Here is a 14,452-nt window from a genome sequence, read left to right as displayed (position 1 = left end):
TACCTGGTTTCTTATTCCTAAATTATACAATAAAAAAATACCTTTAAACTAGTTCCTTTTCCTTAATATAGTAAAATAGTAACTAACCGATGTTTGAAGATACGTGAAAGATATTACAAAAAGCCGCCAATGGAAATTTCTATAAGACAAATAGGAACCATATATGTGACTTCTAGAGTTATTGTCTGTCTGCCTGTGCCTTACAACGTGCGAAAAATATTGCTCTGATTTAAATGCGGTTTTCTCAGATTCTGTTTGGTCCAATTTAAAAACTGATATACAAAATTCCCTATAAGGGAGGGAACAATATAGGGGGTAACCTTTTTTGTAAGTATTAAAATTGTCAGCGGACAAAATCGCGGTAATAGATGATACAACAAGAAACTTTATTTCCGTGTAGATTAATAACATTACATCGATAGATAAGGATACACATGACACAAAATTTTTGAATGTCGCCGTCGAGGTTGCATCTCGATTGAAATTATTAACTGTTTTAAAGTTCCAAAGTCAGAAGGCACTCGACCCTAGAGATGATATTTTTATTTACTCATGGCCAGACCCCAAGGTTTGGTTTCAAAGTCGATTAGTACCTACAAGATATATATATATAAAAGAACAAGGGTGACTGACTTCTTTTTTAAAAGAAGAAATGTATATGGGACCAATAACGCAGCTTTAAAAGTTACATCTAAAATTCTTCTACCTTCACTCGCAGTTTTTGTTTAGTTTAAGCAGTTAAACTTATAAAATTATGCTTGTCTTTAAAAAGGTAGATTGTAGTTAATGTTTTTAAACATTTCTAACCCATCACAACTTTATTTTTAACATTTACTTTTTTATGTTTTCATTGTTCACACACCTTACCGCAGTATAAGTGCTAAGCTAATCCTTTTGCAAAGCGGCCAGTAGGATGACAACAGTTTAGAAAAGTAATTTGTGTAATGACCATCTTATCGCGCTGATGTAAGCATTTCTGTTTCTGTCATTAAGAGCACTTGATGCATAGATTACGACCACATGGAATGACATCATGGACTAAGTAGACACTAAAAGTACTTGTATTGTTCTCACTATAAATGACTATTACATCAAATGTAGCTATACTATTTTCAGTCTTTGCTTTTATTCTTATTTTGTTACTATTACACTGTGGTAGCCGTAGCCTTATATCTATGATAGGTTTACCTAACCTTTTTGATTTTTAAAATGGTCTTACAAAGTGATATAATCGTTATTGTACTAGTTATGATAAGTCAGATCATAATTTATCACCTATTTTCTTTAAATAAACCAAATATAAATAATAAGGACTAAAAATTTTGAGTAAGTACAAACTAAGTCCAATAAAATTAAATTAAAATTAATCACCTCCTCCTTCAAAAATACCTACATTTATGAAGGATTTTATCCGAATACAATACAATTTTCATAAAATTATTGTTAAGGAACAATTAAATACAAAATATTCGATTGCAACAACTCACCGCCATTACTCCGCAACTTTACTTGACGTTTAATTAAAGTTGCCGATACCAGACAGATGAATTAATATCTCGGAAACATTTGAATAGAACCGAGGATCCGGGGTTATTTAATTAATTAAAAATTACAATTTGTAAAACCGGTTGAAACCGGAAATGTTTAATAGAATTTTTATAACTTCATTCATTATTTTTTTAATATAATGAAAAAACGATGAAACCTTTCGAGAAAAGTTAGATAGTGCCCTTGCGCTTTACTTGACTCATCGTGGCGGGGCACTCCCGTGCCCCCAGACTGGTAAAGCTGATTATTTTCAAAATTAAATTTCTGTTTGTAACTACTTCTAAAGTTATAATATCTGTCATTCATCATAGCTTATTTCCAATAAAAATATTTTCAGCTATTTCCTTCCACATTAGACTCCTCCTGATAGAGAGACGACAGAGTTACTGTATGCGCGTAATATATTGTCTATATGTATCATCTACAAGTGGGGTTTGAAAGGTTTGGTTTGATAGTACTCGTACTAATAATACGATACATTCCCCACTTAATGCAATAACACAAAAAATAAACGCATTACTAACGCATTGATTGAAATAAAAAACAAAATTTACAGTATAACTTTTAACATTTTATTAATCAACCCATAGAATGATTGATCATAGAGCGCACTCACACATAGCAATTTGTCGGTTCTATTATATGACATTGTTTGTAAAACAAACATGAACATTGAAAGCTCTAACAACATCGCGTGATTGGCGGTAAATATAGTTATGTAATAACGGGTTGATGTCAACGTGGCAAGCGACTGCGATGGAGTTTTCGGACATACATGTTTCCATTCTAAAGATATTTATGATGCTTCTGATAATGCCATATCGGTAGCGTCATACTGGTCTTTGGAAATCTGATTTGCCAAAGTCGACAGGCTAAGAAGCACATATGCATCCCATTCCTTCCCTTCATATCGATAAAAGAGATAAATAGAAATAATAGACAAGACAATTAGGAAATATTGGGATTAATAATATTAAGTTCCCGTTCCCATGAGAATAAACTCGCTTACATTCCTAAGAAACAAAATTACAGTCATTTTGACTGAACGTCTAAAGTATGTCACTCAGTAACACAAAAGTTTTACTTATATTGACGAAACAAAACTAAACGTTACGTTGAGTCTTGCATCTATCTCCATTTACCCTACAAGAGAAGACTATGTATGATGATTACGTTACCTACATGACTCATAAAACTGTCATAATCCAGAATCAGAAAATCCAAGTTCCGTCAATTTCGCCATTACGCCGGGGCCAGATGATTGGCTGGCTACGGTTACAGTAACCACTTGTATCAATGGAGCGCCATTTGTTGATTATAATCGTCTACTTTATCAGCTGGTCATACATGTGTCTCATACAAAACACGAACAATGGCTACGATTTCTCGAGGCTTACCGAATCAGCTGATACCTATATGCGGCATTCAAATCGCTTTCTTTTTCTGTATGTTGCATTATATCTCAATGCAAAGGATTAGCGATTTCGTTCAGTTGGAACTTGGTTTGTACTTTTTGAGGTTCCTAAAAATTGATGCTTACTCATATTAATAGGTAACTAACCCTAGGTACCTACTTAAATTTCTTTTTTCATTAGATTAATGCTTTTATTCGGAAATCTTGAAATCGTTATCTAATATTTTCGATAAATTAAAAAGTATAGCATTTTGGGTTAAGTTTTGTGCCTTGTGGTTATGGGCAGAGACAAAAAGATTATGTGTAGAAGGCAAATTTAAGTCTTCGGGAACTACCCACGTTCCATCTAATTGTTTTGGTTGCGCTTTGTCTGTCAGGCATTTGATCATTATGACTCAGTAGCGAAAGAGTTTAATATATATTTTATGAAGTTACACATCACGTGAATTTTATACAGCGATGATTAATTACGAAACGGGATCGGTCACGTGGTGGTACAGTGGAGGATATAAATCGATAGTTCTTCACAGTACCAAATACAGATACCAAAGGTGAACTTTGCACTTTTACTAAATGCAGTGTAGAACATTGTGTTGTGCCTGTTTTATTTCGAAATTTGAATAAATTAGACTTTCGGAAGTAAAATATGCTACTTTGGGAAATTCTAATTTGTTATCTTAAGTCTGGTTTGTAGTATCTCAATCTGATTTGTCCTTGCTGTATGAACCTGCATATATTTTTAATGCAGTGCCTTGCAGTAACGTCTTAAACCATACATTTACAATTTAAATCCGTGATGGCCTGATAAATAAAGACTGCAATTTCCGGTTGTCTGCACACGTTTAGCCAAGGTTTAACCTTTGCCTGACATAATAACACAATGTATATCAACTTTACGTACCTACAAATTATCTGTGACCCTGCTGTTAATCTTAACTTTAATACTTACATCTCGCTCTCACTCTATTTTGCATCCCTCTCTGTCATCTCAGTCTATTTTCGAATGCTTTTTTTCTACCAATCAACTTGGGGCGAAACTATTTTTTTTTTTGTATTATGTTTGTAACGAGATAACTTTCGAACTGTCGTTGGTCTGAGTTCAATAAAATTTAAAATGTATCTTAGATTTGTCAACAGAATTGTTGAGTTCGTATGACATGAAAATCGGTATCATATTTTTTGTGATTTATGTATTTATAATTTCGTAAAACATAAAAGTGTTTAAGATGTCTTATTTCGCGGTAAACATCTAGTAACTGTAAAGCTTCTTCCTTTTCTACGTCTTTCTCTCTTTCTTATTTCTTATTCTTTCTCTATTTACCTCATCACAAGGTCAACCCGATTACTTTTTTATCTTCATATAAAATTACTTTATTAATTAATACAAGTTATGCAGTAAATGCTATTTTTAACTTTTTCTACCTCGTTCCGTTTATCACAATCAAATGAACTGTTGTTTCATATACAGCGTGTGACTATATATTATGAATACATAAGTACATTCATTCATATAATATATGATCAAACGAACTTCTCAAGTGAAGTTCGATCGATATTATATGAGTCGCTTCATTCGAAGATATAAGATATTCACAACGTAGTCCCTTCAACCTACAAGGTAGCATATTAATAGTCTTTAGTTTGATGTCGTTTTCGCTGCTCAAAATCAAATCCATTGCTCTGTTGACAGCGGTTACACCCGCGCCTAGCTGTTGCTGTGCACTGAGCACTTTCTTGTCCCGATTTCGGCTGCTCTCAGTTATCGCTGCAGATATCTCCGGATTGAGCTTGGGTGCTTGCAATAATGTACAATTTTGAGGCACCAAATATTCTTTTAATAATTTTTCCTTATCCTCCTTAGTGAGGCCCTTTTTTAACAAAGGGGTCCAGAGCTGTGCCAAATTTGCATGAATATTGTCCCCGTACTCGGGGCCGTCTTCTGTCTTGGCGCCGAGCGCCAGTAACACCTCGGGATCAAGCTCCGGGGCAGCGGCGTCGCCCTCAGTGGTTTCGCTCTCGTTGGGCCCTGCACCCTCTCCCAGCGGCGGGACGCTTTCGTCGGCCGGATGAGTATTTGGAGGGTCCGCTTGAGGTCTTTCCACAATGATCTCCGGCTCGGTGTCATCTATGACCACAAACATCGATTTTAGGTCGTTGCAATACCGTTAAATGACACACATAAGTACGAGTATATTACGTACTCATAAATACCCCTACGTATAAAGACACTTTTTTTTTTTTTTTTTGTGGGTATATGCAAAATGATTAAATTGTTTTATATTGCACATGTATTTACCGAGAATTATGAATTCTCAAGATACATGTTTAGCAAAAGAAGGTAGATGAAAAATATTAAGGTTTTGCCTTCGTGTTGGTTCACGACCAATACCCGGGCATGACAGTGCCAATTTTTAACCTTCGTGTTGATTCTCGACCAACCCCCAGGCATGTTAGACACGTATTTATACCATCGTGTTGACTCACGGCCAACCCCCCGGTTGAAATGGGTATTTTTAAATGTTTTTCATTTAATTCACAACTAAAAAAAGTAGTAATGTAATGTATAATGTACTTACTGTGACTTTTTTCGGAGTCTGATGATTCTGAATCCGAAAATATTATTCATCTTCGACGAGATGACTTCTGCTTTTCTTCCAATTTCCGTAATTTTCTCCTATAGTGTGAGATTTTTTCGTCTGCACTACGCTTGGTCATTTTTCTTTGCTAACAAACTGTTGTAGGTAGTTTAAATTACGTTGACGGTAGGAGACGTGTGCTTGCTACCTCGCACGAAAAAGGAATGAATTATAGATGTCTGGTGTGAGCGAACGGCGAATGATTGAAGGAGAACGAATGAATCGATTTGGTAAAAAATAATCGATTCTTTCTTTAAAAATCGTGCGATGCTACCTTGTAGGTTGAAGGGACTACGTTGTGAATATCTTATATCGAGAATGAAGCGACGAAATATAATCACGTCTATATCCCCTGGGGGAAGACAGAGCCGACAGTCTTAAAAATGTGATGGGCCACGTTGAGCTGTTTGATTTAAAATTATTGTTTTCAAATTCAACTAGGTACTCGTATACCTTATAGGCATTGTTAAATTTTTAAATCTATTCCCTTATTTGATTTTAAATACTCAATACTTCTTTCTCTTCAACCACATTCATAACTCTTTTCATGTAAGATTGTCGGTAGCAGCATGGGTCAAGAACCCCTGCTTTCGGCCAAGACGATTTTCCTAATCTGTAAATGTATTTTTTATTTTTCTTTGAAAGTAAAACTGTATTTCACACGAGCGTCAACACGAAGTCACGCTACGAAAACTACAAGATTATTTTATAAAAATTCATAAATCACAGAATGAAGTATGTCACTTCTTTATTTTTAGGTATTTCTTTGTCTTATCCCATTATTTGGGGTCGGCTCCTCACCAATTTGCGCCAGGTTTAGGGCTCTGATTATGTCCAGATCGGTTCAGACTAATTTGCGTCAGGTTACGGGTTTGGTTTTCCTGTGGGTCAAAATAATATCGTAGATATCTATTTCTATAGATTTATAGCCAACTCAGAAGCAATATAAAACATTCACTCTTGAAAAAATACATTAGTAACTTACCCTTTTTGTAACACCTGTATATTATAATGCGGTCATGTGACCGATTATTCGTAATAACGTGTTCATCAATTAATTCCTTTATGTGCTCAGAGGTAGGCTAAGTTGGCGCATTATCATTTATTTATAAAATACTCATTTTGCTGGAATGGGCGCGAATCGATCCGTGTGTTCACACTCAAATGATCCATATACATATATATATATTTTTAATTATTATTTAAATCTCATATAAATAAATTAATCTGAACAATGTATTCTCTCGTCCACATTTTAATTAAAAAAAAAATTCAAAAATTCAAAATTTTTTATTCATTATTATAGGATATTATTATATCGCTTAATAATTGTCGTATGGTTTAACAACTTGGTTGACGTCAAATAAATTACTTAAAAACTAAGTTTACTGCCGCTTCCAAGGCGTCAGTGCAGAAGAAGCGGTAACAAACTGCACTGCAGCATTTTCTTCAACAACGTCAACTTCACAATATTAAATTATACTTAGAATAGAATGTGGACGGGAGAATACATTGTTCACGGGAGATTTATATATTTATGAGATTTAATATTGAAAAAAGAAAAATATATATATATATATATATATATATATTTTATGGATTGCCAATTTTAAAGAGATTTATGTACAGAGTGTACTGAAATTTTGATTTAAGTTCAAATTAAACTACAATTAATTACGAGGTTCCTGTGCCAAGCTCGAGCCAGATGTTTTTATCATTAAGGTAATCATCAGTCCTATAATAAGCCTTCTCACAAAGTACTTTCTTTACATACTCTTTGAATTTTCGGTTGGGCATATCAAGAACAGACTCCGGCAACCTATTATAAAATCGTATACAGTTCCCCATAAATGATTTACTGACTTTGCTAAGCCTATGAAACGGCACGACTAATTTATGTTTATTACGTAAATTTCTATCAGTTGTGGCACTAACTTTTTGAAAAAAAGAGGTATTTTTCCTAACATACATTATAAGATCAAAAATGTACTGGGACGCTACTATAGGTATGTTTATTTTCTTAAAGAGTTGTCTTAACGAGTCTCTTGGTCCTAAGCCGTAAATTGCGCGAACGGCCCTTTTCTGAATTATAAAAATAGTTTGTATATCAGCCGCGCTACCCCATAAAAGTAAACCATAAGATAACAAGCTATGAAAATAGCTGAAATAAACAAGCCTAGCTGTAGCTACATCTGTCAATTGTCGGATCCTCCTAACAGCATAAGCGGCATTCTAAGTTTGGATAGTTGTGAAGTTGACGTTGTTGAAGAATTGCATGAGAAGAAGAACGTGGTTGATGAGAATAAGTTTTAATTGAAAAATAAAAATAGAATGATGAAAAAAGAACTTTTTCTAATTAGCCTAGGCCTTATATGTACATCTATATATAAGTATTTATTATAAAATTTAGTATCGTTGAGTTAGTACCTCGTTACACAAGTCTCTTCGAGGCTTACTCAATCTGTGTAATTTGTCCCGTATATTTTTATTTATTAATTAGTATTCCTGTCTTTTAACCTTCTTCGGTCCATAGGAAGCAAACAGAATAATACTTTTCGCTTTGCCGGAAATCGCATGACATATTACTTGAAATGCAAACATAATTCATACAAATTAATTGTACCTACCAACTTCCTACTCATTTCAATAGAAAATCAAGCCTATATTTATTACTGGATTAATAACAATCGTTATCTATAATAGACAGCTTTGTTTTTATCTCGTGTTTATAAAACCTTATCCAGTTACATAATAATGTAGCAATAACATTCACTTTGATCGTCGAAATCCCATGGCATTGTGAGCAGTGTGCCTCTATTGATTTTGATACAATGCAGTTCCATACGATGACCCTGACTCTTTGTAAAGGCCGAAACACATTGCCTTTCTCACGTCAGAATTCAGACGATCACATTATAACACAGAGCACCGAGGAACCAGCCGTTTGCGTCTGCCGGTGCTCTGTGCATTATATACTCCCGATTTAGAAAAGGCCGTTTATAAATCTTTCCACGTTACCTGCATTTTGATACAATGTATTTTGTGTAAAATCGCTGTTTCACTCATGCGGATAGCGTTAATTAATGTTATTATTTTCCTTAACTTATTAAAATTTACTTTATAATCAAGCTAGCTAACATATTTATTTTTTAACCAACCGGTTTTATTCAGATTTACATAGTGTAAAACCCACGTGGAATTGGCGTCAGGCAGACTACCTATTTATGCGTTAAGCATTCAGACAAGGAAAATTGTTTTTCAATAAAATGTATTCATTCGTATTAATAATGTGGAATATTACCGGAATATAACTCGGAATAATTTATAATTTTCGCTTACGTTTGACATCCATTCTTCAATTAAAGATCTTGAACTAATGCCATTGGCACACATCGTAATAAATGTGATGTCAGTTCTTACCATGGCACAAAGTATGTTTGTACAACTGAACTATTAATTATATCTGTTTGTATGTTTGTCTTTAACATTTTATGGTAAAAAACGTGGGATTGACAAAAGTCGCTTTTAATAGATGCATGAAACTGAGGCGAAAATGAACATACTTTGTAATAAATATTCCCAGGTTTAATTAGCATTTGCCAGAAACCGGCCCGGTCCCGATACTTTAATATACATCCTGACTCTTCTCGGGATGTAGCAGTAACCATGATCCAAAGGTATTTTTATATTAATATGATCACGAGAATACAATTTCTCAGTCTACAAACGTGGTTGTAGGCACAATTGCTTTTTCCGAATTGCAATCATCAACACTACAAAATAAAAGTCGCTTCTCGCGTCTTTCCTTGTATGTGTATGCCTATGTTTAGATCTTTAAAACTACGCAACGGATTCTCATGCAGATTTTTTAACAGATATAGTGATTCTATACGATGGTTTATACGTTTAAATGGTATCCTGCTGGTTTAAGGGTCGCTGGTTTCTTATAATATCACTTACCTTTCCCATATTGTCAACAGGCGACGCCGACATGTCGCTGAAGCAGGGCAGCGGCACCGGGAAGGTCCACTTCGGTGGGTTGGACGATGTGTCTCTGTACGGGACGCCAGTGGAGCCCGCCCCGCCGGCACCAGACGCCAAGCAAGGCTTCCTCCGCAACCAACTGCAAGCCCTGTTCCAGCCCACCGACAACAAACTGGCGATGAAACTCTTCGGCTCCAAGAAGGCCCTGATGAAGGAGAGGATCCGGCAGAAGGCGGCGGGACACTGGGTCATACATCCGTGCAGTAGTTTTAGGTGAGTTTTAGAGAGGAAATAATTAAATCTCGTTTTAACATGCCTGTACTGAACGTTCATACTTTGACAGGTTTCCCGGCTCCCTCTTAGAGGCACATAAAGTAATTTATATAAGAGTTCGGAAAATATGATGTCATCTACTTGATATTGGTAATGGATTAGGTATGCTCAATCGACAAAAATATTTCTGCATTTTTTTTCATGTATTGAGACTACCTTCTCTTTCCAAATAACAGAAATAATTTACAAAAACGGAATTCAAACACATATGAAAAATTAAGTAAGTAAATAAAAACCAATTCTAAACCAGTATGAGAGTATGAGCGAATTCTCGTAAAATTACTGAACTGAATTTTCACGTTTTCGAAGCTTAATTGGCGGATATACGTGATCAGCGTAACAAAAATATGCTTATGATGGTAATAACGTTTATTTCGCGAAAAACGCCACATATGGTCATGTGATTTATGATGACACTATTGTGTAAAATCGTACTTCCGTAAGATTTCGTATTTGGTAATAGCTGGTACCGAATTCCGTAAAACAAATTTATACTTCTTATATATAAATAGTTTATTATCACTTCCTGAAAAACGAAACGTTTTTAGTCCCGCAAAATTTGACATGCATAATTTCTGATGTGTAATTACACAATCTTTGTTTAATTAAATTACAATCATAGCCCTGTCAATATCTTATTTTTTTAAATATTTTCTAAGATATTTTTTAACGTGCTAATCTTTCTTAGCAACTAACATCTGGCAAAATTTTCGACCGGCTATTTGTCAACATTCTTAATTGTCATCTTAACAACAATATGTTCGCATCTGGCAAGAAATTTTGCATTTACTGAGACGGAAACGCAGCTGCATTCGAGAAATCTGGGATTGAGAAACAATGGCAGCGTTGTCTCCAACTTTAGATCTGTGAACTACCGAAGCAGAAATGTGGATGGGTTGACTTCTGAATAGAAAAATGTTGCGACACTCATATGCTCATACAAAAATGCGGAAGTTTTATAAATAGGAATCGTGTTGGGGAATATCTTTAGCGATTAATATTGGAATTTGGGATGAAAAGTTAGCTGTAATTTGTGAAATGTTTTGACCCATTGAAATAGTTTCCTACGCTCATTTTAAGCGTTTTATTAGTTGCGATGATTAGTTGGATTAGAGAGATGTTATATAACAATTTAGTATGACCAACAATTTAGAGAAGATTCTTTTTCAAAAGTACCACAATATCACCCAGATTTCTAGATTTGAAACTAGTATTTCTAATACAAAATTGATTTTAAAAGAACAGACAGGAAAATTTAAAAACATGATTTCACTACTTCTTTGTCTCGACGGAATACCATATCAAACAATTGTTAACTCTCTCAAAGATTTTTTAATCTGCTTAACAAAGCCGCAAGCAAGTACTAAAAGAATACAACACAATTCATGATTGAACCATTACGAGTACAAAACATGTAAGGTTGGGGTTCTACAATGAGTTATCATAGTCTAATTACATACTCAACACTTTTGTAGCGCTGCGCTTCGGTGAGCAAAACGCGTGGCCGATGATTAATAGCAACAGTTTGTGACCATTTTGCAAACTGTAATACAGCAATATATTCAGATAACTATCACACGATGTTACGTGTGACAGTTATCTGAATACAACATCTTTAAGTTAACTATGTAGTACTAGTACATACATAAATAAAATTACACCTCTTTCCCAGTGGGGTAGGCAGAGACAACATCTTTCCATTTGCCAAGATCTGTGCATACATTTTTCGCTTCATCCACATTCATAACTCTTTTTAACAGTAGTTTAGTAACGGAATCATCACATATCACGTATTTATTTCTTACGGGGTAGACAGATCCAACAGTCTTGAAAACTCAAAATTCAGCTGTATGGCGTAAATTATCTGAATTTTGTAAATTAATAAATAATCGAAATTGTTCGAAATGTACCAAACGAGCTCCTAATTTCTAAGTCCATTGTTCTTTGAAATACATCTCCTCGGTTCATGTGGATGGTCCATTAAGCCAGAGCTGAAATTTTAATAGACTCGGTAGCGCTGTGCCACAGTACAGAATCACAAAGGCTTTGTACTGTTAACTCTGCCTAAATAGTAATTAGTTACAACGAATGCCTATTGCCATGTGTACATTATTCCATTAAGTTTCAAGCAGAGTTTTTCAAGTTGGCCATACAGCTGAATGTGGCCTTTCAGTGTTTTCAAGATTTTTGGCTCGTAAGGGATAAAGACGTGATCATTTATTATGTACTTAGTCGTATGTATGTTCTCCAAGACTTATAAAAAAGATCAAAAATTAGCAAAAAGACTAATAAGTTACTTTAGGGATAACACAATCTGTGTAATTTTTCCTTTATTACAGCATTTTGACCAAATTACCGAAGTGGTTGATAAATACGCAATTATCTTTCCAAATTCTCTCGATATTTGCTGACATTTTTTTTTTCAATTTTTGATTAAACATACTTACAACAAAAAGTCATACTTTTTCAGTTATTTATTCTATGAATAGTGGCTAAGTGGATAAGCTTTTTGCGAGTTAACTCGCCCATTCTACCAAACCAGTGTGGATTAGCAGTGGACGCTGAAATCTTGTTAGCCTCCGCATAGGAATTAAATCTACTAACGAGCAGCCGTTAACTATTTGAGGGCAAGATGGTTTGATGAATTTTGGAGAATTCGATGTTCAAATGAACTATTTTTATTTGAACATCGCATTCTCTAAGATTCATCAAATTGAATAGTGAGTTATGGAATGTTGAACTATTTTGTTCCATAACCCACGATCAGCCATTCCTCTACTCTTAGCTTAGTACAATGAAATGAATAGATATGGTAACTTAATATTATTGAGACTACTTAAGTTCTAAACCAGTCTAAGTGTCTAATACAATCTCTTCATTCTGTGTCTTATACAATAACTAATGATAAATGTTATGACTATGCTTGTTATTTTATGTCAATACGTATATCAATTCAAGTACCTATTCACTATGCACTATACATATTATTATTAATTTTCAATGAAAATTAATTTATTTTATTTACCTTGTTTTATGTGCTGCTTTACTGTATTTCCTTAATAAAATACTATATATTGACATGCAAAAACCACTTATCTTGGCAAAATCAACCACTATTATATATATTTCGTTTCTAATTATCTTAAAAAGAAAACTGATTGTTTCACTAGGTCAAGGGATTTGAAATTTGGCATATGAATACCTTACGTAGTCTAAGGGTATGCTAGGTTTAAAAGAGGATTTTTAATAAGAACGTAAATTAAGAGATACTTTGAAAAGAAGTGAAACAATGTTTTTGATGTGTATTTGTTTATTTTAAGGTGAGTTTGAGTTAATCCACTCAGGTGAAGCCACGAAAAAGGGCTTTAGTAACATAAATTTCTTAGTAAACTGTAAAATCAAAATCAATATGGCGCCTGCCCTAGCATTTGTTTATCGGCTAGTGTCGTCCAACATGACAGCTTCCGCTCGAGTAACTCCTAGCGATTAGATACAATCGATTGACTCGATACCATCGATTCAGTTCAGATAGATTAATAATCAGCAATGGTAGCAAGGATTTATATCACATCTGGTGGCATTGTTTGTTACTGCCGACTTAAAGAAAATCAATTCAGTAGGACAGATACAAATACTTTTACTTCATTATTTTTTAACACTGACGTAGGTATATCAACACTGAAAAGCATAGGTATTTTTATATTTTAATATGTTCCCGTTAATTTCCATTCCCGAGGGAATTTTGGGAAAACCTATCTTAAACCACGTAAGATACATGTCAAATTTCAAATCTAGGTCCAGGCAAGTCTATGTCTTCTTTTATATACTTAGATTGTTGTTTTAGAGGCATTTTTTTATATTTCTTCTCCTGCACCAGCGGTCTACTCTCTATCAGTCTTGCGAATTTTGGATCACATCAGGTATCCCGACGCGAGTTAAAAATTTTTTACACATCACAAAATGTGCACATGCACAAACCAGCTCAAGAAGATTTCTTTATAAAAATAATTGTCCACCAATAAATTCACGCTCTTGCTGAAAACTATATAACTAATATAGCGCTACGAAGGCCCATTAATGAAATCGAAAAGCAACAATGTACATCAAAGCTATTGAGATTGCAGAACAATAACATCCCCGTTTCCCGGCAAATGGCATAATGACCGAGCAATGTATGTTGTATACTCAGGTCTTAGTGATAGCAGGTAGCGATTTTTGTTCAAAGCTTTACAAGAATAATTTTACACACATGATATAACTTCGTACTATTTTAATCTGCATTCTTACAGAATATACAAGTGCCGATATAAAGTTTTTGTTAATTACTTTTACTCTCTAGAATTATTCAAATTATGAATTCTAGCTTCTGTTGGACCACCAGTGTAAGGCATGGCAGCGCCAAGTCGAGTCCTTTTCTCGACACGATTCAGGCCCTAATGGATTTTAACCTTGACGTGATTGCACCTGTAAAACTTCAATCAGTCGTTATTTTTCTTTTTTCAGTATACAACAAACTGATAGGATACATATGACAATA

At 34.4% G+C, this 14,452-nt stretch overlaps 1 protein-coding gene across 8 annotated transcripts in view; it reads left to right on the top strand.

Annotated features, from left to right (window-relative positions):
* LOC106132706 (potassium/sodium hyperpolarization-activated cyclic nucleotide-gated channel 2) overlaps nucleotides 1–14,452 on the top strand; it is a 189,381-nt gene that overhangs the window by 139,126 nt on the left and 35,803 nt on the right. For all 8 annotated transcript variants that reach the window (XM_013332212.2, XM_013332211.2, XM_060949461.1 and 5 more), the window contains one exon: nucleotides 9,579–9,855. In XM_013332212.2, the coding sequence (XP_013187666.1) occupies nucleotides 9,579–9,855 (277 nt within the window). The remainder of the gene's footprint in view (nucleotides 1–9,578; nucleotides 9,856–14,452) is intronic.

This window comes from Amyelois transitella, chromosome 19 (assembly GCF_032362555.1).
Source record: "Amyelois transitella isolate CPQ chromosome 19, ilAmyTran1.1, whole genome shotgun sequence".
In the NCBI taxonomy this organism is placed as follows: domain Eukaryota; kingdom Metazoa; phylum Arthropoda; class Insecta; order Lepidoptera; family Pyralidae; genus Amyelois; species Amyelois transitella.
This window is presented reverse-complemented; position numbering and strand designations above follow the sequence as displayed.